The 23,937-nt window shown below is 41.8% G+C and overlaps 1 protein-coding gene and 1 long non-coding RNA gene across 2 annotated transcripts; one reads left to right on the top strand and one right to left on the bottom strand.

Moving 5' to 3' along the window:
* The first annotated feature begins 817 nt into the window (after nt 1-817).
* LOC137000067 (uncharacterized) lies at nt 818-4,146 on the top strand. The gene is made up of 4 exons (XM_067355691.1): nt 818-1,128; nt 1,197-1,526; nt 1,605-2,339; nt 2,556-4,146. The coding sequence occupies exons 1-4, from the start codon at nt 818-820 to the stop codon at nt 4,144-4,146; spliced, it is 2,967 nt and encodes a 988-aa protein (XP_067211792.1).
* Nucleotides 4,147-16,764: 12,618 nt separating this feature from the next.
* LOC105668089 (uncharacterized) lies at nt 16,765-19,625 on the bottom strand. Its single transcript, XR_010890208.1, has 2 exons — nt 16,920-19,625; nt 16,765-16,840 (listed from the first exon to the last, which is right to left on the bottom strand). It is a non-coding gene; the product is annotated as an uncharacterized lncRNA (long non-coding RNA).
* Between the last annotated feature and the right edge of the window lie 4,312 nt (nt 19,626-23,937).

The following is a 23,937-nucleotide window of genomic DNA, read 5'->3' as shown; positions in this document are numbered from 1 at the left end:
TACCCGAGAGGCGGCTTACAACGATTGGACGTCCTTGGCGTCTTCGGTGTCGTCGGGCTGAGTCCCTGATGTCGTCCTCGCGCACTTGTGTCACACCGAACAGTGACTCTTCTCGGCTCTGCCTCTAGGTCCTTCCAGATTCGCGTCGCCTTCCTGCGCATCCTGCCGATTTTCCGAAAAGGGGGGCCCCTGAGAACCGCCCACAGTTCATCCAAGGCGCCCCCTTCCGCTCACTGTGGTTTCCTCAAGTCTTTCGGCTGATAACGTGTCGGTAAGTCGATGTTCCCGGAAGAGACTGGTTAGGCTGGCCGGGCCATACTCCGGTCCTTCCGGGTGCAGCATCTTCGGGGTCCTCGAAGCCGTCTGCAGCCGGGCGAGGTCCGCTGCTGCGTGTCTTTGTGTTGCTTTTGACTTTGTGGCTGAAACCAAAGCGGAGTTAGATAGGGCTTGGATGGCGGAGGCGACGGAATCGCGGTACCTGACCTTTTTCGTGGGGTCACTAACGCGTGGCCCCTGCGGATGATCCCCCGGTGTCCGGCTTCCCTGGCGATGCTGTCTTCGCCCTGAGGCACAAAACACGCAACGCCGCCCGCACGGGGTCTCGCCTTACAACTCAAAAACGGTATTACGGTACAAAAACAGGAATTACAATACAAACGACGCGCAAAAATTGTGGAGTCTCGCGGGTTGCTCTCTCCACGCGAGGAGCAACACCGGGGCTCCTTGCTCCCTCGGCCGGGCTATCGCCCTTGTGACGGCGCTCGAAAAGCGTCACGTCACAATAGATCCACACGAGTTTTTGAAAAACGTGAGAAATATGGTTATCGAGCGGATCCAGGGCGTCATGGTGGAACACAACAGCGTCAAGATTAACACCGCGTTCAACGGGGAATTCGTCGCGGGCGACAAGACTGCCGTGAAGACCATCGCCACCAAAAATTGCGAGTTGTTTCCCACATCCGATCTCAACGAGTGGTACACGCGGCACGTGGAGGATGATATTCTGGCGGCTCTGGAGGAGTTTCAGGAACGCGATAGCGGATGGGCGTTGTCGCGTATCCTGAATCTCACCGTCAATGTGAACAAGTTCAATCCTCTGCACGCGGGATGCCACATCGAGTTACCGTGGCAAATTATGCTAAAAAGGGCGGTGGTCAATGTTAAATCAAACGATAATGCGTGCTTTGCGTGGGCAGTCGTCGCCGCTCTATATCCAGCGGAAAAACATCCGGAAAGAACGATAGAATACCCACATTACTCGACGGTGCTGAATCTGTGCGACATCGAGTGACGCTGTCACAAATATCAAAGTTCGAGAAACTAAACGCCATCTCCGTCAACGTCTTTACCACCCAAGACTCCAAAATCGTCCCTCTGCGGCTCACCGACGACAAAAAGGAGAAGCACGTCAACCTGCTATACGTGCGTAAAAACAACGATGCACACTTTGCGTGCATAAAGAACCTGCCGCGGTTGGTGAGCTCACAACTGAGCAAGCACACACATAAAATGTACATTTGCGATCGGTAAGTAAAAAGATGCGTATAAAATAAATCAATATTTTTTTTTTTTTTTCATAGTTTTAATCAAATAAATTATTACAGGTGTCTACACTACTTTTATACACGGGAAAAGTTGTCAGTCCACAGCGTCGACTGCGGGAAAATGAACGACTGCGCCGTCGTTCTCCCCGGCGAGGACAAGTGGCTGACGTTCTGGAATTACAATCGGAAGGAGCGGGTTCCGTTCGTAGTGTACGCCGATCTCGAATGTACGCTCGAGAAAAAGGAGGATCAGGACGGTACTACTTACGCCTACCAACATCACAGAGCCTTTAGCGTAGGATATTATGTAAGTTGCGCTTACGATAATTCGCTCTCTAGTTATAAGTCATGTCGCGGTGAGGATTGCACAGCGTGGTTCGTCAACGAACTGCACGATTTGACGCACCGCGTGAAAGCGATCCGCACCACCGTCGTCCCCATGGCGGATCTTACGCGGGAGGAATCGGAGGAATTCCGTAGCGCCGTAACGTGTCACGTGTGCGAGAAACCCTTAACAGCGGACGACACGCGGGTGCGCGATCATTGTCATCTGACCGGGCGTTACCGCGGTGCCGCGCACTCGTCGTGCAATCTAAATTACATAGACTCCGACGTTATCCCGGTGATATTTCACAATTTATCCGGTTACGACGCGCATTTCATTATTAAAGACGTTGCCAATGCTTTCGAAGGCAACGTCGAATTGTTACCGCTGACGAAAGAGCGTTACATTTCATTTACAAAAAATGTTAAAAATACCATGGATCAAAAATCAAAATTGTGTATAAATTTACGGTTTATTGATTCGTTTAAATTTCTCAGTACGAGTCTCGACAAATTGGCATCTTATTTAACTGTGGATGAATTAAAAATTTCACGATCGGAATTCAAACATTTATCCGCGGAAAATTTCAATCTGCTTACTCGGAAAGGCGTGTTTCCCTACGAGTACGTCGACAGCGTCGACAAGCTCCGGGACACAAGCCTGCCATCGCGCGAATCGTTTTACAGCTCGCTCACCGGAGAAACGGTATCCGAGAGCGATTACGCGCACGCGACAAACGTCTGGCAAACTTTTTCGATCGAAGATCTAGGCCAATACAGCGATTTGTATTTGAAAACAGACGTTCTTTTGTTGGCGGATATTTTCGAAAATTTCCGAAACATGTGTATTAAAAGTTACGGTTTAGATCCCGCTCATTACTACACTCTACCGGGATACACGTGGGACGCTATGTTGAAGTACACGCGTGTAAAATTCGAGTTGCTCACGGACATCGATATGGTACTGTTTGTCGAGCGCGGTATACGCGGTGGTCTCAGCCAATGCTCCAACCGATACGCCGCCGCCAACAACAAATACATGCCATCCTACGACCCATCGGAACCGTCATCGTACTTAATGTACTTTGATGTAAACAACTTGTACGGCTGGGCAATGTGTCAACCGTTGCCCTACGCCAAATTTCGATGGGTCGATGATGTCGCGAGCTTTGACGTAATGTCCGTTGCATCCGATTCGGCTACCGGTTACGTGCTGGAAGTCAATCTCGAGTATCCGGTGAATCTTCACGACGCGCACGCCGACCTGCCGTTCTGCCCGACGTGCGATAAGCCGCCCGGCAAGCGGGAGCCCAAGTTACTCGCAACGCTGTACGATAAGCAGCGTTATGTCATCCACTATCGTAATCTGCAACAATGCGTGCGACATGGTCTGCGAATTGCAAAGATTCACCGCGTACTGCAATTCGCGCAATCTCCGTGGCTCCGCGGATACATAGAACTGAATACACAGTTTCGGACACGGGCGAAAAATGATTTCGAAAAAAATTTGTACAAATTGATGAACAACGCGGTTTTCGGCAAAACCATGGAGAATGTGCGAAATCACACGGATGTCCGGCTCGTTACACAGTGGGATGGTCGGTACGGAGCGGAGGCTATGATCGCGAAACCGAATTTCCACAGCCGAAGCGTGTTCTCGGAGGATCTGATGGCCGTAGAGTTGCGAAAACTCGAAGTGAAATTCGACAAGCCGATCTACGTGGGTATGTGCATCCTCGACATATCCAAGACCTGCTTGTACAAGTTTCACTACGAGTACATGGCGCCTCTCTACCGCGACAATTGCAAAATTATGTACATCGATACCGACAGTCTGATATACTTTTTGCACTGCGAGGACGCGTATCGGGATATGAAACGCGATATATCCAAATTCGACACGAGCGACTACTTCGAGGACAACGCTTACGGTATGCCGCGCGCCAACAAGAAAGTACCCGGTCTGATGAAAGACGAGAATAACGGCGCGATCATGACGGAATTTGTCGGACTGAGAGCGAAGATGTACGCGTTGAGAGTCACCGGCCAAAAAGACACCAAAAAGGTTAAAGGTATAAAAAAGAGTGTAGTCGCTAGAACGATAACGTTCGACGACTACACTCGGTGCCTCAACGCCGAAATCGAGCTGACGCGGCGTCAATCGTGCATCCGCTCAAAGATGCACGAGGTGTACACCGTGTCGGAGTCGAAGCTCGCGCTCAGTCCGTACGACGATAAGCGGCACGTCGTATCCGGGTCCACCGACACTCTACCATGAGGACATCGCGAGATACATTTGTAAATAATGCTTAGTAATATACATAGTGTTTAATTTATATAGTTTAATATTTTATGTATTATTAGTTTTTTTTTTAAATGTATATATTGTAACATATTGTAGTAGTAATAAAGAACACCATTGTATATATGTATAATAGTTTATTATAATACAATGTATAATATACACAGTTTATTACAATACATCGTCTTTATTTAGTCAAGAGTTGTGCGAATTGTTGAATCCCAACCACTTTACAAACACCTTGTCGTCCTTTCGACGCAACACCTTCTCCACGAGATAAACGTCGGGTTGAGCGGTCTTGAGCAATTCGTGCTCGTAAAAGCCTCCCGCGACCGGATCTCCGCGGTAATCTTTAATCAGATACGTCACAAGATTGGTACGTTGCACCGCGGCGATCTTAAACACCTCCGTCGACCAATTCGGCGTGTATCCTTTCTCGAATACAGTTTTGAATTTGCTCACGCGCACCGGATCACCCACCCTGAATTTCGCCGGCGCGGCAATTTTTATTCTACTGTACATGGTGCTCAAGAGTCCCTTTGCGATCTCGGGAGTGACATCGATCGGGCGCATACCGATTGTACGATGTTTACGACCGTTGTATTCCGAGACCAATCGCGGTAAATCGTCGATCCACTTGTACGATCCCGCGAGCGTGAAAAACTTCCACATTTCGTTCTTCAACGTGCGATTCAATCGTTCCACCATCGAAGCCTTCATAACCGAGTATGTCGAATAATGATTGATGCCGTGTTTCTTGACAAGATTTTGGAAATCTCTGTTGTAAAATTCTTTTCCACGGTCGGTCTGCAAATTTTTCGGAATTCTCTCCCTAAATATCGCGGAAAATGCTTTGGACGTTTCGATTCCACCTTTGGTCTTTAAGGGCACGGCCCACGCGTACTTGCTCAACACATCGATAACGGTTAGAATATAGTTGTAACCGCCGTTGGATCGCGAGTACGGTCTCATCTCGACAATGTCAGCCTGCCACAAATCATCGTATCCTTTCACGACGACTGGCCGACGCGTAAAGTTTCTTCTCGCCGGTGCGTGGAGCTCGTCCACGAGCGATCTCCTCTCCAGGCTCATTGCGATTCGTTTTGCTTCTTCTTCATCGCCTCATCGTAGTATTTGATGAAATTTTTTCTCACAGTTCTACGAAGATTGTGAATCTCTCGCTCGACAAGACTCTTCGTCTCTCGCTCGCGATCGACGAGTTTTCCATCGAGTAGCGCCACACTCTCGTCGAGGAGACCTCTCAGATCGTGAATCTGGCGTTCCAACGTCACGTATCTGGTCTCGATGTAATCGTCGTGGTCCCTCTTCCAGGTCCGCTCGGTATTCTCCGAATCTTCGAGTCGCGAAAGTACTTCTCGCTTAAAATTTTCATGGAGCATACGATCTCGATTCGCACGATCGCTCATAAGCTGGAAGTGATGATCCAGATGCAGCTTGTTGACGGCGTCGGTGTCCGCTTCAGGGTCGGCGAGATGTCTGATTACGCGTGACTTGGCGTTGAAAACCCCACCATCCTTGCAGAGACAATTCTCGCGCACGTAATTCTTCGAGACTCCACCGCTCTGTCTCGTCACCCTGGCGCTTCCTCCTCCTAGCTGTAGTCCGAATTTGTTGATAGACATTCCCGTAGCATCGCACGAGCAATACTGGCTACAGCGATGACAACGACGATCAATTTATAATCAGACCGGCTTCGCGCAGTTCCTCGATAATCGAGAGAAATTCGTTGTCGTGCGCGTTGTTTCCCGCCTGACGGGAGGCGTCCAGCAATCGAAGGCGATCCACCAATTCGTTCGGATCATCCCAGTACACGTAATCGACCGCGTTGTCGGTCACAGTCATGGTCTGTGGTACGTTACACTTGGGTAACGTGCGACCCGCACCTCTCTTGTCGAGATGTGCGACACCTCCACCTTAGATATCAGAGGTATGATGATATGTTTGTATTTGTATCCTTTGTTTCCCAAAACAGGTAAATGCGCGTTATGACCGCGTCTGTGAGCGTTAGTAGCTAGTAGTATGCTCTTGTACTTTTGTTTGTCAGCCTCCGTACACAGCGTATCGTCGGGAAGTCTTTTGAATATTAATTCAAACATGCCGAGCGTGCCAGCGTATTTCACACCGTCCACGATCAAATTGTCGTCTCGATCGATGTCGAAGGTCTTGTCCCCGAGAAACGTTCCCGCATCGTTGAAGTATACGCCGTACACGTTGTCGATCCCTCTCTTCTTGTCATCGCTCAAGAGCTCCCCGATGTACTCTTGGCCCAGCGGGCCCATTTGACCGTACAGCGCTTCCCGACCATCGGACGTTTGCATCGTCTGTCTCACGGATGTCGCGAAAGACGAGTCCCGAGTCGAAATTTTTAGCCTAGATTAAACCTACAAGTTTTGTCGAATTTGGAGAACAAATGTAAGCTTTAATTCATATATATAGATATAACATTACATTGGCTATTGCCCTCCTTTGATACTAAAAATTGTTACTTATTGCCGTTTTTTCCATGTGGAAGCTCAAAAGAGTATCTACTGAGAACCTCTAAAAAGGCTTCAGGTTCTATAAATATGTATTTCTAGAAAATAAATATTCAAAATTACTTAATAATCTATTATCTCATATACTCTACTTGCATTTAATGTATCTTGATTTCAATAAACAATATATTAATTATTATAATTTGCTTAACTGTAAATAGGCTACTATAAGCAAATATTATATAAATAATATTCACTTATCTCTTACGTATCTATCTGCAGTTAAGTAAATTACATAATTAATGTATTGCGCTTATTGAAATTAAGATATGCATTAAATATAAATAAAGTAAATGTGGTAATAGAATATTAAATAATTTTGAATTATAGGTCAGATATGTAATAAAATATTAAATAAAATTTTGAATTTTAATTGTTTTTTGTTTATTCGAATAAATTTTTAGTTATTTATAATACTAAATATAATACTGAGTTGCACTTAATTTTTAAAAATATTTTTTACTATTCATTTGTTATTATTTATTTTATATTATAACCAGGGTCGGACTGGAACACCAGGGCCCATCAAGAAAATTTGTAAAAAGGGCCCCCACTCTAAAGCGCCGCGGCAAAAAATTTTTTTAGTTCAAGGTCAAACGTGTTTTAATGAAATTTGGAGATATTTTGTCCTTTAATTTGTTTGTTGTTGTTTTTATTGTAAATTTTTTTGTATTGTAGTAAAGGTAGCATACGTAAAATAAATAACCATGTATAGTGCATGTATTTTATTTAATAATAAAATAATATTTCTTTGGCTTTTAGTAAATATTCTTTTATAAATTGTCAGTTGCCATAACCTTTTAGACGAATTATAAAAAAAAATGAAAGGAGAACACGAAAGACAGTGACGCACTACAGATAGTTGACTAACGCTAACTCGTGCTCAGCGCTATCTTGGTTAGAGAAGGAAAGCACGTCGTTATTCAACTGTCGCAATCTGATAATTTAGAATTTAGATTATTAATTTCTTGCATAAAAAATTAAAAAAAAAAATTTGGATTTGAGGGCCACTGGGGTCCTCAAAAACATAGGGCCCCCCGAGAAATTTCTCGGTATCTCTCCTGTCCAGTCCGCCTCTAATTATAACATTTATTATATTAATCTGATATAATAGAAATTGAACTCAATTATAGATTGAATATTAATATTTTTATTGCTAGAAATTTCGATAAGATTTGGAGATTCAAAAGAGATAGGAGTTGTAAGAACGAAAGTAAGAATTGTATGTTTAACATCAATAAAAATAAGGGTTTTCTAGGAAAACAAGATTAAAGAAAAGCCAAAAGAAGACATAACACTTTCAAGATAGAACTTGTAGGTCAAGGAACATTATTAGAGGCACAAATAACCATGTATGAGGTTTATAGTAGGTTTTAAATTTTGACTCGGGGTCCGTGGTTTCGAACACGTTTTTGATCGGTAAATTTATCGGCGATTCAAACGCCAATTTTCGCGGCTGGAACGGCGTCGAGGCTTGTATCGGTGTCGTCAACGGGGTACGCTTGATTTTCTTCTTCCTCTTCTCGAAGCTCGACCGCTTTCGTTTGATATCCGGCTCGTTTGTAATCTCGAGATCGTCAACCGAATCATCGTCACTCTTGATGTTCTCGACGATTTGTTTCAACGGCTCTACGATCGGTTTCAACCGTTTCTCCAATTGCGCCTCTTGCTCCACTCTACCCGTCTTCAACGTCCGGTGCTTCTTGCGAATCGACTCGCTCGTACGAGCGATTTCCTTCGCGATCTTCTCCCTCTCGTCGATATCTTTCGTGTCGAGCGTCATCGTCAACGTCTTGAGAACGACTAACCATTCCGCGGTACCGCAAACTCGTTAAAACCACGTCTGTATCGTCCATCGTTAATCGCACTATCCTGGTCTATCACTAAAAAACCATACTTGTGTCGCCAACATGCGTGACACAATGTACCGAAATGTCCGTATTCACATGATCGTTGTAGACGTGCTTAAGGTTTGTTCCATCCTGCTTGAATATTACGAGTAAATTCGCGTTGTCGCGCACGAGATGTTTGGGTATTTTCGCGTACATTTGGCACAGATAGAAACAATCGACCTTCGAATGTCGACCCATAGCAAAGTACTCGCATATCGCATTCTGCTTGTCGCACGCTATATCGTCGAAGACGAATACGGAATTCGGTAACGCCTCGCTGTGCGGTACAATTGTATCGTTGTCCGAGAACGTAAAGTAGCCGATTTCATCGATCGATCCGAGCAATCTTTCGAGATACCGATACTTTGGTTGATTCAACGATTTCGAGTACACGTACACGTTTTCGAAACGTACACCGTTCGGACTTTCCAGCAGACTGATCATCACATTGGTTTTACCGCAATTCGAGGGACCGCAAATGATACCGCGTATCGTGTTTGGCAGCATTTTACCGTGTCTGCACGCCTTCTTACAAACCCCTTGCGTCTTATCATCCATGTTTTTCACACGGATCGTGTACGGTTGTTGTACAAATTTCATTTTTTACCAGACTCTTTCTCATCCTTGTTATTACGCGACGAGTGCGCGGTATCGGATGTCGGAAAGAGCGGTGCTCGGATATTCGTCGCTAGATCTAAAATATCTCTATTTCCATACATGATTCGGACATTATCCTGAAAAAAAAAATATTGTTTCAAACACACGATTAGCGATGCACGTTTGCGATATTCACCTCCTTCCGTTCCTTCTTATTATCCCGGTTATTCATTGTACGTCGTCGTCCGACAAACTTTGATATTCCACTAGTTAGCGATCGATACGCGCCTCCTATTTATAGGTGATCGCTGTCGAAACACACCTCAGTTGGAAATGTGATTTACACGCGATACGTTAGAATTCGCGTTCTATGAAACGATACAAGGGTGCCGGTTTACTGAACAGTGTGATAAATCGACTACCGTTGGAGCTGCATATACCCGGCTACCAATTTTGTGGGCCGGAGACTCGTCTGCGGAAACGACTCGCGCGAGGGGATCGAGGTATCAATCCATTGGACGCGGCGTGTCGCGATCACGACGTCGCGTACTCGCAAAACCGCGAAACAGCGGACCGCCACGCGGCCGATCGCGTTCTCGCCGATAAAGCGCGGGAGCGGATTACCGCTGCGGACGCAACTCTCGGTGAGAGGGCCGCCGCTACCGCCGTATGGGCTGCTATGAAAGCAAAAACGAAATTGGGGATGGGTATGACAAAGAGAAAGAAGAAGAAGACCAAGAGGAGAACGCTTCCGACGGCGAAACGCGGTGGTATGTTACCGTTGTTACCGCTCTTGGGAGTCATCGGTTCGCTTGCCGGTGGAGCGGCGGGTGTTGCAAAGGCGGTGAACGACTCTAAGGCCGCGCGACGACAACTCGAAGAGATGAAACGTCACAATAAAGCTATGGAAGGACGGGGGATTTATCTCGCTCCGTACAAGCGGGGCAAAAGATTGAAGAAGAAGAAGAAGAAAAAAAAAACGTCGAAAAAACGATAGAGATGCCCGCGGGTGCCACCACCAATCTACAGTTGTCACGAATAGCGAAGCGTATGCGAATACCGTATTTCCGAGGTGTCTACATGCGTAACGCTTTACCCGACGAGATACACTAAAACGAGAGCGGTATCGTGAATTTGGACGATGTCGACGGGCCGGGCACACATTGGGTGGCGTACGCCAAGAGAGGCGATCGCGCCGTATATTTTGACAGCTTTGGCAATTTGCAACCGCCGAAGGAGCTTACACGCTACCTCGGAGACACCGATACAACGATAACGTACAATCGCACGGTCCACCAGACGTACGATCAAACGATCTGTGGACAATTGTGTCTCCTGTTCCTCCAGAAAATAGATATAAAAATCGATCCACCATCGATCGACATCAGTCGTCGATGGAATCTCGGCAATGTCGCTGACGCTCACTCTAAACGGTAAAAGCAGCGTTCTCACGGTGGATTATTTTCCACCGATAGACTTGAGCGATGGGGACTACGAGCTCGGCCTAACCACGATGGAGACCTACAACACGATTCCGAACGTGACGGTAGCGAACGATAAATTTTATTTCGACGACAATGACGAAGAAATTACAATTCCCGAAGGATCGTACGAATTGGACGCCATTGCTTCTTATCTGAAACGCGCGATACTGCAAAAACGAGAAAAAGGCGAAGAGCTGGATTATCCATTGTCACTTCGTCCCAACGTTAATACCATGAGGAGTGAAATCATGTGCGCTTTTCGGATAAATTTCGCCAAACCGAATACCATCGGACCATTGTTGGGATTTTCGACGGGTCGTATACTGGAACCGAGAAAGTGGTACGAATCAGACTCCTCGGTAAACATCATCAACGTAAACATTATTCGAGTGGAATGCAGCATTACCGCGGGTGCGTACGCCAACGACAAGTCGGTGCACACGATACACGAATTTTCACCGAACGTGCCTCCGGGATATAAAGTCTCGGAAACACCGGCGCAAATCATTTACCTTCCGGTCATCGCGAGGAGTGTTACCGATATCACCTTGCGTGTGGTGGATCAAGACGGACGATTGATCGACTTTCGCGGAGAGGAGATTACCATCAGACTGCACTTGCGGCGACGCGGTGCAAGGGAATGCTCGTGTTGAACGAACAGCGAGTGATTGAGAGAACAACGAAAATTGTGAAAAAATCGCCATTCAAGAGGCTCAGTACGACGAACGTAAACTTTTTACAATCGTTGGGATTCGTTGTGAGAAACGCTTAAAGAGATGGATATACTCGACATCGTTGACGAGCCCGTCTTCGACGAGCGTATCGTGAAATATGAGATGCACACGTACAATCCGTACGCTAACACGACGTTGGGACACAGCGACGAGATACGAATACCTATACAACAACAGGATTTGTACACGTTGCCGTGTGAGAGTTTTCTCTACGTTGAAGGAAAACTCGTTATGAATCCTACCGGTGAGAATAGAGATGTCGTGTGTATTATGGGAAATAATTGTGTCGCGTTCATGTTTGAAGAAATGCGATACGAGCTCGACGGAATTGAAATCAATCGTAACAGAAACGCTGGAATAACAATGACGATCAAAAATTATATATCGCTGACGACGGAGAAGAGCAAGATGCTGAAATACGCATCGTGGAATCCGAATGGATATTCGTTGATCGATGGAAACTTTAATTTTTGCGTTCCGCTCAATGCTCTGTTTGGATTCTGCGAGGACTACAAGCGCATCGTGATCAACGCTCGTCACGAACTTGTATTGATACGATTGCGCAACGATAACAATTGTCTCGTAGGACGAGCCGGTGCGAATCCGACGATCGAGCTACTCAAGATACAGTGGGAATGCCTCACGTATCTCTGAGCGAAGTCAACAAGCTGTCTTTTCTTCGAACTTTGGAAAGCGGACGATATCTGAGCGTGTGCTTCCGTTCGTGAGATCTGTACGAGTTTCCTCTGCTGCAAAACACGACCAAGCATTCCTGGGCGATCAAAGCCGCGACGCAATTGGAAAAACCGCGATACGTAATCTTCGCTCTCCAAACCGGTCGAAAAAACGTACTGTCTGAAAACGCTGCGCAATTTGACGATTGTAAACTCACCAATGTGAGACTGCATCTGAATTCAGATTTTTATCCGTACGACGACGAGAACTTGGATTTCGACAAAAATCGATACGCTATACTGTACAACATGTATGCGCGTTTCCGCAAAGCCTATTACGGACAGGACGATACGTATTTGGATATCGATGATTTCTTGATAACCGGTCCGTTCGTAGTCATAGATTGTTTGCGACAAAACGACTCTGTCAAGAACGCCACCGTCGACGTGCGAATAGAATTTGATTGTAAGGAAAATATACCGGCCAACACCACCGCCTATTGTCTCGTTATACACGATCGAATGGTCGAATATAATCCACTGAACAACATTGTGCGCAGACTCGTGTGAAAAGTTATAAATTAGACGTGTGCGTACGCGGACATGTCAGTTTTCCGACGATCGACGACGATGTCGAACGTACCAATTTTCGTCGACTTGCAAGGTTACGCGTTCAACAACATTTTTATCGTGAAAGAAGCAGCGGTACTTCGAGATGGCGAAACGCTGTCTCATTACGTATTTCGTGAACACGTACCGTGGTATCTATTGACGAAATCGGAAAAATCGCTGGTGTGTTGGTTACAGATACACCATCACGGCTTCCGATGGGAAGATGGACACGTCTCGTACAGTCGGATGAAAAGCCTCATCAACAACGCCATTGGTACGGAACCGCCTCTGATATACGTGAAAGGACTCGAGAAGAAAAAGTGGCTGTGCGAGATTTTGTAAGATGATGTAGAGATCGAAACGATCGATGCGGATTACGAAGATATCGCACGCCTGACGAACTTGGATGTAATCGGAACCTTGCGCTGCGCGTATCACACGAAACATTGCGCTATGCGGAATGTTTGCAAATTGTACAAGTGGTGGTTTGAGTGTAACAAACGTGTAACATAACAATGATTTATATTAATAAAATGATTTATATCGTACGACTTTTATTCCACCTCAGTTATACGATCCTCGTGACATATGATCTGTCGCTTATCTCGCGGTAGGATAGGTCAGTGAATAGGATGGGAAGAGTCTGGTAAAAAAAAATTAAAAAATTAATTTATTTAATATGAATAATATTTATTAAAAAAACAATAAAAAAAATATATGTACATTTAAGCAAACAGAATTTTTTTTTTCAATTGCAAAAAAAAGTTCTTTCCTCGCGAGGAATCGACTGGTGAAACCGACGACTTCGAAAGCGTGTCGCAGGAACCTCGCCCGACCAAGTTTCCTCCGACTCTTCTTCTCTACCACCTGTTTAAACTGCAAAAAGTCAAAATTAAAAAAAAAAATTAATGAATTAATTAAAAAATTTGAGTATGAAAATACTCACCTCTCGATTTTCTTCTTTTTATTTTACTCCCCCGTTTGAAAATTCTAATCGGAAGAGTAAGACATCACAGGGGGGCTGTATCCTGTGAAAATTTTAATGTTTAAAAAAAAAAAAAAATTCAAACAAAAGTAACTGTAAAAATTTTCAATCTTTCTTACCTCTGTCACCCATTCCCCATCCGTCTTGCGTGTAGCCTTCCTCATCCCCTCCTTCATAAGTCCTCTCCTCTTCCTCTTCCTGCTCTTCTTCCTCGCGAAGTGAGCTCATCGATTCGTCGCTCACGAGATCGACGAGCTCAGGCGTTAGAACAATTCGAGCGCGAGCTGAAACATTAAATTTTTTTTTTTTGTAAAATTTCCTACTATAAAAATCGATACTGTTATTTCATATAAATAATGTATACAGCGACTTACATGAGGGTCCGGCCTCAGGCGAGGTATCCGCTCGACGTCTTACCCCGAGACGTCGAGTAGCTCGCTCGTCGTGGTTTCGACGCGTACCACGCACCACACCCTCCACCACCATAGTTTTTTTAGATGTTGGATGTTGTAGCGTTCCTAAAAAATAATGATTTTAATTTTTTAAAACTTTGTTTTAATATTCATAATAAAAAAAAAAAAAACTTACCATTTTTTACAGCATCATTATAGCAATGCGACAGCCAGGTGATATAACCTCCCGCATCCTCTTCAGCATCGCTGTAAATACGTCTCATTTCGACAATTTCCCCAGCAATAATCAAGAGCTGAGGATAATTCGAAAAATGTCCCAACCGAAATAACACAGCGAGCACCGCGCTAGGGCACGCACCCGCAAACTTTGCGAATACCGTATAATTATCATCGTCGTTGTCGGACAACGATGATAAATAATTATCAACGCATAGCCCGTTTAAGCTATGCGTCAATCGCAAACACGAATCGATTATTTTCCGACAACTAGACATTTTTTTAAACGAATAACTACGTTACGAACTTTGTGAACAACGAATATCTATTATGGATGCAGTACTTAATCCCGACTTATATACCCTTACATCAAAGATGCCGCTAAATCTTATTATAATCTTATTATATTCGTCGCTAACTAACATTCGTATCGATATCCACTATAGTTTACAACAATATAGTTCTTTATAATATGCCGAAGACGAGATGACTCGCTCGACAGTAGCATCTCCTTTTCGAGGAATAGTAATCGCGGATCTAAGGTTTCGCCAGGACGATAGGTGCTAAGCTATTCGTCGCTAACTAACATTTGTATCGATATCCGCTGATAGTTTACAACAATAAAATTCTTTATAATATGTCGAAGACGAGATGACTCGCTCGACAGTAGCATCTCCTTTTGGAGGAATAGTAATCGCGGATCTAAGGTTTCGCTAGGACGATAGGCCAGCGTATGATATTTCCATCTATTCAACGTCTATCGTACGTCTTTTAACGTCAATCGAACTACTTTTAACATCTATGTAACATCTTTTAACGTATTGTTGAACGTCTTACGTACAACTTTTAACATTTATTGTACGTCTTTGAACGTCAATCGAACTACTTTTAACATCTATGTAACATCTTTTAACGTATTGTTGAACGTCTTACGTACAACTTTTAACATCTATTGTACGTCTTTGAACGTCAATCGAACTACTTTTAACATCTATTGAACGTCTATCGTACGCCTCTCGTACATCTTTGAACGTCTATCGTACGTCTTTGAACGTCTATCAAACGTCTCTCGTACGTCTATCGAACGTCTATTGTACGTCTTTGAACGTCTATCGTACGTCTTTGAACGTCTATTGAACATCTATGGAACGTCTATCGTACATCTTTGAACATCTCTCGTATGACTTTTATTCCACCTCAGTTATACGATCCTCGTGATATATGCTCTGTCGCTTATCTCGCGAAGAGATTATTCGTAAGAACATCTATCGTACGTCTTTTTGAACGTCTATCGAACGTCTTTTAACGTATTGTTGAACATCTTACGTACATCTTTTCAACATTACTTAAACCACTTTTAACATCTATCGAACGTATTTTAACGTTTATTACTACAGCGAAATTGACGTTTTTTGCGTCGAGCTGTATATAAGGTGTGCGGAAGAGAGTAATTTATCAGTTCAAAGTGTGCACGCGGTGGAGAAAAAAGTATAGAAAATGGAGCGTGATCAGAATAAAAAAAATTCCGAATACGAGAAGTGTAAAGATTGCGGAGTGTACCACAAGCCGATAGCTGTGGTCGAGCCTCGTCCGAGGACGACTCAAGCGCCTCCCCCCGTTCCCCCTCGTAATCGTGAAAGGCGTTAGAGGCTCAGTTAAAACAATTTTTTTTTTATCTATGTAACATCTTTTACAAAAATATGAATAAAATTTGCTAATATTAATCTTATTGCGATTTTTTCTCCTTTCACCTCCCATCCTTAAATTACATATTAAGTTTAGATTAAAGTTCCTATTAAATTTATATTTTACCGCGGATAATTTGTATTAAAAAGAAAACTTGAAGTATATTATTGGTGTTTAGAATAAATGTATAACTTAATTATTTCACTCTATATCATTCGTCGTAAATAAAAGAAAAAAAAAAAAAAAAAAATGATTTATATCGTACGACTTTTATTCCACCTCAGTTATACGATCCTCGTGACATATGATCTGTCGCTTATCTCGCGGTAGAATAGGTCAGTGAATAAGATGAGGCACAGGAATAATAATTCAAATTATTTTTATTTAATATGAATAAGTTTATTTTAATAAAACTTTTAAAATTGTTTATTTAAATGGTCCGCTACAACGGTGTAACTTGACTCGCGATAAGTCGGTACAGTCGACGCGTTCTCTTATATTACTACAGCGGGATGATGATAAAAAAAAAACTTACATTTTAAATATAAAAATTTTTTATTTCAATATTCGCATACAAACATTTCCGACATTTCGTCGGTATCGACACAACACATCAATTGTACGATGCCTAAGTACTCGACTTGCGTCTTACATTTTGATAACAATTTTTCGAAGCGATCCCGACCATACGTCTGATACAATTGTCGAATATACTTCTCCGGAAGCGGTAGATCGCTCAATAGGTATCTGCTTGCGACGTTCTGGTTTATGACCTTCCTGGCGAGTTCGACGAGACTCCTCGGCTGTCGCATCGTGGTGATCCTGAAACATTTTACAATACACCTAAATATCTACTCGCTGAATATTTCTCACTTTCTATTTTTAGAGATATTTTTCTCACCTAATTCGCACAGAGTGCAATCTTTAACGTATGGCGCGGGTCCGTCGATGTGGTCGCGCTGCCACGGTTGATTGTGATGTTCCTTGTACCGACGGTAACCCTGCACTTCCGGGTCCACTCTTACGTGTTCCGGAAGTTTCTCCCACACTTGGTCCACGAACCGAGCAAACTTGCTTAATAAAATCACCTTTGGCACAAATTCTAACTCCGCTGCTGTTAAATTGAGAATATCGCGTTCATCCGAGAGTGCGATGAACATTTCGACTGTTATACCACTCGTTCTTCGCGGGCCTTATATACCCTTATTGTATAAACATTGCGATAATGCATTCCGACAACATGGCGCTCCACTTTGATGCGCAGAAAAAAACCAAAGGATCTAAACAGTTCTCGGAATCCTTTAACAATGATACATTCCGACAACATGGCGCTCCACTTTGATGCGCAGAGAAAAACCAAAGGATCTAAACAGTTCTCGGAATCCCTATCTCTTCCAGGAATCCTTATCTCTCGACGACTCATGTTTGTATTAACAATCCTTATCTTATCTCTTCCGGGAATCCCGGAAATCCTCCACTTCCAGGAATTATTGTTATCTGATACCCCCCACCACTCCTAAATTACCCCCTCTTCTCCAAAACGATGACGTCATTACCCCCTCCACTGTTATCTGATACCCCTCTTCCCCTCTTCACCCGCACCCCCCCCCTTGCCCCCGGATTAGAACCGGCATAGTATAACTATTTTGGTTGTTTTCGCGACTTCAACGGGCGAACCTTGCGACGAAGGCGCTCAAATGACTTTAAAAAATAATAACGAAATAGACTTATCAAGCCACACCGTAGGCCTGGCAAAGCTAATAAATATAAATAAATATCGATTAATTGTACTTAATATTAAGGAAAAATCAAATCAATCCACTGACATTAAAATGTTCCAAGAAGCTATCCATTCCTTATTAGATGTAGTTATAGAATTAGGCTTAGACGCCATCTCTATTTGTAAGAATAATGTTGCGGAAATTGGATGGTTAGATGTTAAGACTTACATACAAAAGGTATTCAACGGCGTAACAATTAAGATATTCATATGTGAAAATAATATAAGAATTCCCGATGCAAACAAACGACAAGACATTATAAGGGAAAACCATAATACTGCTATAGGAGGACAGGGTATTACCAAAACTTTTAATCGAATAAAATATAATTATCATTGGCCGTATATGAAGAGAGACATCGAACATTTTATAAATAATTGTCATGAATGCCAGTTAAAGAAGTTAGTTCAAATAAAGACAAAATAACCAATGATAATTACCGATACTTCGGATAACGTTTTTGATAAAATCTCAATGGACATAATGGGCCCTTTACCCACTACCATTTTTGGAAACAAATACGTTCTAACAATTCAAGATTTACTAACGAAATACTGTTTGGCAATACCTTTAAAAGAAGCTTCCGCAATACAAGTTGCTGATGCTTTAACCAATGAATTCATTTGCATATACGGATCTCCTAAAGCAATATTAACCGACCAAGGCTCACACTTTATAAATAGCCTCATGCGTTTAATTGCGAAAAAATTTAAAATTACACAATATAAGACTTCCACCTATCGTCCGCAATCGAACGGCTCAGTAGAGCGATCGCACCACGTACTGTGGGAATATTTAAAACAATTTACCAAAAAAAATAATTGGGACAAATATCTTAAACTAGCCTCATTCTCATATAATACTTGCATACACGAAGGGACAAAATTTTCATCTCACGAACTCGTGTTCGGACGAACAGCCCGCCTACCGACTAGTGATCCGCCGCCTATAGACACTAATAATGAAAGTTATACGCAATACATAACGGGTCTATTTTATAGACTCAAAGAAACACAAAGACATGCAAAAGCAAATTTAATAGCGGCTAAAAAAAGATCAAAATACTATTACGATAATAGATTAAAGGTAGTTAATTTTAAGGAAGGAGATAAGGTATATTTGTTAAAAGAACCACGAAAGGATAAGTTATCCGACCAATATATAGGACCATTTGTAATAATCGAAATATTAAGAAATAATAATGTAAAATTAGATTTAATAAGAAACCGCTGTAAAATAGTGCATACAGATAAACTCAAGTTGTGTAAAGAAAAAAAACACTTCGCATATAAATATAGTGCAAACGTGCAACCAGCCAGAAGCAGCAAAAACTTCGAACGGAGAGGATGGATCCCCTCACTTTCATCCTTGTGACTACGATCATCCCGGTTAATGGATTAATCGGATATGATTGTGCAGGATCAGGACTAAATATAACGACTCTTTCACTAAACGACATAGGAGAATGCAACGTAGACGACATCGAACCAATAAAAGAAGAAACATACATTCAGTTACTCCAAATCTCAGACTTTGATAAAACGGATGTGATACAGTGCCGAATTGACTTTGCTAAAACTATATATTACTGTGGGATGCATTCTCACATTTCAGTCGTGCAAAATGGAAGAAAAACCTACATACAAGAAGTGAGTCAATACGGATGTAAACGACTACATGAGACCGGTGTAATCCAGATCGGAACCGCGATCATAGACAGAATCAGGAAAAATCAAACTTCCCATCACAGCATTACCATGGCAGGATCCATAACGATGGACGGACGTTGTACAGGAACACAGTACACCGATGGTCAAGGTACTTGGGATAATGCAGCTGTCCAAGCTACCGTTAAAATCACCTTACTTACCTTCGAAGCAGCAGTTAAACGATCAACAAACACACTCATACTTCCGTCAGGAACTCATTGCAATTTTGAAACCGGAGGATGTATGGATACCAAAGAAGGAGAAACCTTTTGGACATCCATACCTTCGGACAGCTGTCATTTCGACAGATACGATATTTTATACGAAGGTATTGCAGCACGTCTCAAACCAAGAGACGAAATCGACCACACTGAACCAATTATATACGCGGTCACCACCGAAGACACAACGTTTGCCCTGACAAAGACTAATGAAAAAATGCTGTGCGGTTATAAACTCTATCATACTGAACACCCAAAGTTATTAATCTTAGAGACCGAAAAGGGAAAATCGTTTAAATCCAAAACCCGTATATCCGTGGACAATCTCGACATATTTTCTTACGTTAATTCAAAATTTGTGTACGTGGAAGAGCATATAAAAACTCAATTAAACAGACTGTACCGCGACATAATGGAACAAAAGTGTGCCCTCGAGCGACAGATATTACAAAACGCGCTCTCGCTCGCGAGCATCGCACCCAACGAAATGGCTTCACGAATAATGAAAGTCCCGGGTTATACTGCAGTTACAGCAGGCGAAATGATACATCTCATTAAGTGCGTGCCGGTAGAATGTAAAATACAACATATCGAACACTGTTATAACGAACTACCGATAAACTATAATAATAAATCGATGTTTATGCTCCCGAGATCTAGAATAATAACGAAAAGTGAAACAGTGCGCGAGTGCAACGAACTTTTACCAGCCTTATATAAAATACACGCCACTTGGTTCCGCTTAAACCAGCGGCCAATAGAAACTTTACCGCCGCCCATAATTCAGCCATTAACCAAACCTACGTAGAAATACGTCAGCCCGACATCATTAGCAACGAGCGGAATCTACACCAGCGACGATCTAGATAGACTCCGCAATCACATCATGTTTCCCGTGGAAAAACCATTGTTATATTGTTATATTGTTATATTGTTACGTCCTGTTTTCGTTGCCAAAATAAATAACAGGGTTTGTGGAAGGTAGCAATAACTGGGATAAAGGGGTGTGATTCAAGGGGTTAGGCAGACAGTGGGGTGAGAAGTAAATTCTATAAATAAGAAGTATAAATTGAATTTAGTGCTTAAGTGTCAACAAGCGGGGCCGAGCGGAAACCTGTACGCTTAGTTAACGCGAAGGGCGTTATAAAGGGTCCTTGGAAAACAGGACGAGGATCGCGCAGGGTGGTTATATTTAACGATGTACCCTGGTTGATCGGGCGCGGACGTTGATTGCGCAGGACTATGATAAGTGGCTCGCTAGTATAGGAAGTTAAATGAGGTTAATTTAATATAATGATGATAGGGGAGGTAGCATGGCTCTCAATTATTAGTTAATATTATTTGATCTTATTATTTATTATCTTAAAGGGTGGTAACTAGCATTAGAATTGTCGGTTGTAAAATGGGTAATTTTAGTGATTAAACATAGTGATTTTAATGTTATGAATGAATGTTTATTGTGGAACGTAATAATAATATTTTACTAGATGGCATACTTAGTTTTATGAAATACTTAGTGTGTCTGGTAGTTATTAAGATAATTGTTTATAATTGTGATATTTGTTTAATAGAAATTTAAATAAAGGTTGTATTTTGCTCAGAAGAATGCTAATTTAATGAAACAAATCGATATTTATTATTATAATGGTCTATTTTGAGAAAGTAACTAGAATACGTAAAGTTGTGGCAATCGTCGCAACTAATTTTAAGGCAAAGATAGAATCTTATTTACCGACATTGAGTTGCAATTAGCAACAAACAAATTATTGATTAATTGCCATAGAAATAGTTTATTTAATTACTATAACAACATTAGTATTTTGTTAAACATTTTTATTTGTTTATCACTCATTCTTCATCTGTACATTATAACATTAACATCAAGTTAAAATATAGAAACCTTAAAACACAATTTGATCTTTTTCTTATTATATGTAGTAGTTCTCATTTTAACCGCTACATAATTGGTGACCCCGACGTGATCGGAAAAATTTAATTTACTTGAAGAGCCGCGGGAAATTTAAATTGTGAACGATATAATAGAAGATGCCTATTAACCATTCACCTCCTTCATCGCCGAAAACATCAACGACTCAAAAAGAAGCATCAGGAACACGAAATATATTAGAAAGAGCAACGATGCTGAATAGCGGTCCATCTAATTCAGGTGAGTCAATTGAGATTCATGCGAATGAGTTCAGATTATTGAAATTACCGATCTTTTGGCACAAACAACCAAAGTTATGGTTTGCTCAGTTAGAGAGTGAATTTTTAATATACCGTATTCGATCAGATGAAATAAAATTCAGTACCGTAATTCGTCATCTTGATGAACAAGCATTGGTCGCGGTAGCTGAAATTATTGAACGACCGCTTGAGTTAGATAAATATAATTATTTGAAAAACGCATTAATTAACCGCTTTACGGATTCGGAAGAAAAAAGATTGCGTCAAGTTTTAGCGGGAATTGAACTTAATGACAAAAAACCGTCAGATTTACTTCGCGACAATATTAGCTGGAGGAGCTATTTCGGACAATGTTCTACATTCAATTTGGTTGCAACGTTTACCATACCGTGTACAGGCAACTTTAGCTGTTGTCGAAGAATGTCTGTTAGCTAAATTAGCGGATAAAATTGTTGACCGGGACACAGGATCACTCCAAGTCGCCGCGATTACTCCGTCTGCTGAATCAAATTCTAAATCAGGAAGTCTTGTTGATCTTGAGCGCAGAATAGCCGCATTAGAAGTAAATCGTTCCCGTGACAAATCAAAATCTAGAAATTTTGAAAGAAAACGTTTTAGATCATTATCTAGAAACAAAAATGCATTAACTAATAAAAAAAATGAACAAATTTGTTTTTATCACAAGAAATTCGGTAAAAAAGCTTTTAAATGTACTATTCCTTGTTCAATGTCAAAGTTACTTACTGAAAAGACAGATAAGCAGGAAAACTAAGCTTACCGTTGAAGGAAGAGGCGACAGTCAACGGTTCACCCAACAATCATCTCATCGTCTTCGATAAAACTTCAGGTTTGAACTTTCTGATTGATACTGGAGCTGATATTTCTCTTGTTCCTAAAAAAATATTTCAGAAATCTTCAATTTCTACATTTAAACTTTTTGCTGCAAACGGTACTAAAATAGATACCTACGGTACAAAAACTGTAGCTCTTGATCTTGGTCTTCGCAGAGATCTTAAATGGAAATTCTGCATTGCAAATATCCAACGACCTATCATTGGTGCAGATTTTTTGAGTCATTATGGAATTCTAGTTGACATGAAACACAAAAAATTATTAGATTCAATAACTGATTTGTCACAAAAAGGAAAATTGACAAATATTAACCAGATTACAATTTGTACAACATTGCATGACTCACCTTTCCATAAAATCTTCGCAGATTTCCCAGAATTAACTTATTTTGCTCTAATTACAGCAAATAAAATTCATCAAGTGGAACACCACATTGTTACAAAAAGTTCTCCAGTTGCGACTACACCTCGTCGTTTATTTCCAGAGAAGTTAAAGTTTGCCAAGAATGAATTTAAACACATGATGGAACAGGGAATCTGTCGTCTTTCAAGCAGTCCATGGGCAGCACCGATTCATATAGTTCCCAAAAATGGACAGGACACATGGAGATTATGTGGTGATTACAGAGGTTTGAATGCTGTGACACTTCCAGATAGATATCCTCTTCCACACATTCAAGACTTCATCTGATCTCCATGGTAAGACCATATTTTCAAAAATAGATTTAGTAAAGGCATACTATCAAGTTCCTGTAGCCAAGGAAGATATTCCTAAGACAGCTGTCACTACTCCTTTCGGCTTATTCGAATTTTTAGTTATGCCATTTGGGTTACGAAATGCAGCTCAAACTTTTCAAAGTCTTATGAATAAATATAATATAATCAGGACTTGATTTCTGCTTTTGTTATCTTGATGATATATTAGTTGCATCATCAAATGTTGAAGAACATCACAAACATTTGCGTATTATCTTTTCACGTTTAAAACAGTTCGGATTAACTGTTAATGTTTCTAAATGTCTCTTTGGAAAAGAGGAGATTTCTTTCCTTGGATATCTCGTGTCCAAACAAGGAATCAAACCTACAAATGAAAAAATAAAAACAATCATTAATTACAAACAACCTCAAACAGTTCAAGAATTAAGAAGATTTTTAGGGTTTATTAATTTT

The sequence above is a fragment of the Linepithema humile genome, chromosome 5 (assembly GCF_040581485.1).
Source record: "Linepithema humile isolate Giens D197 chromosome 5, Lhum_UNIL_v1.0, whole genome shotgun sequence".
NCBI classification, from domain to species: Eukaryota; Metazoa; Arthropoda; class Insecta; order Hymenoptera; family Formicidae; genus Linepithema; species Linepithema humile.
Note: the sequence above shows the minus strand (reverse complement) of the source record. Positions and strands in the feature narration are given on the sequence as shown.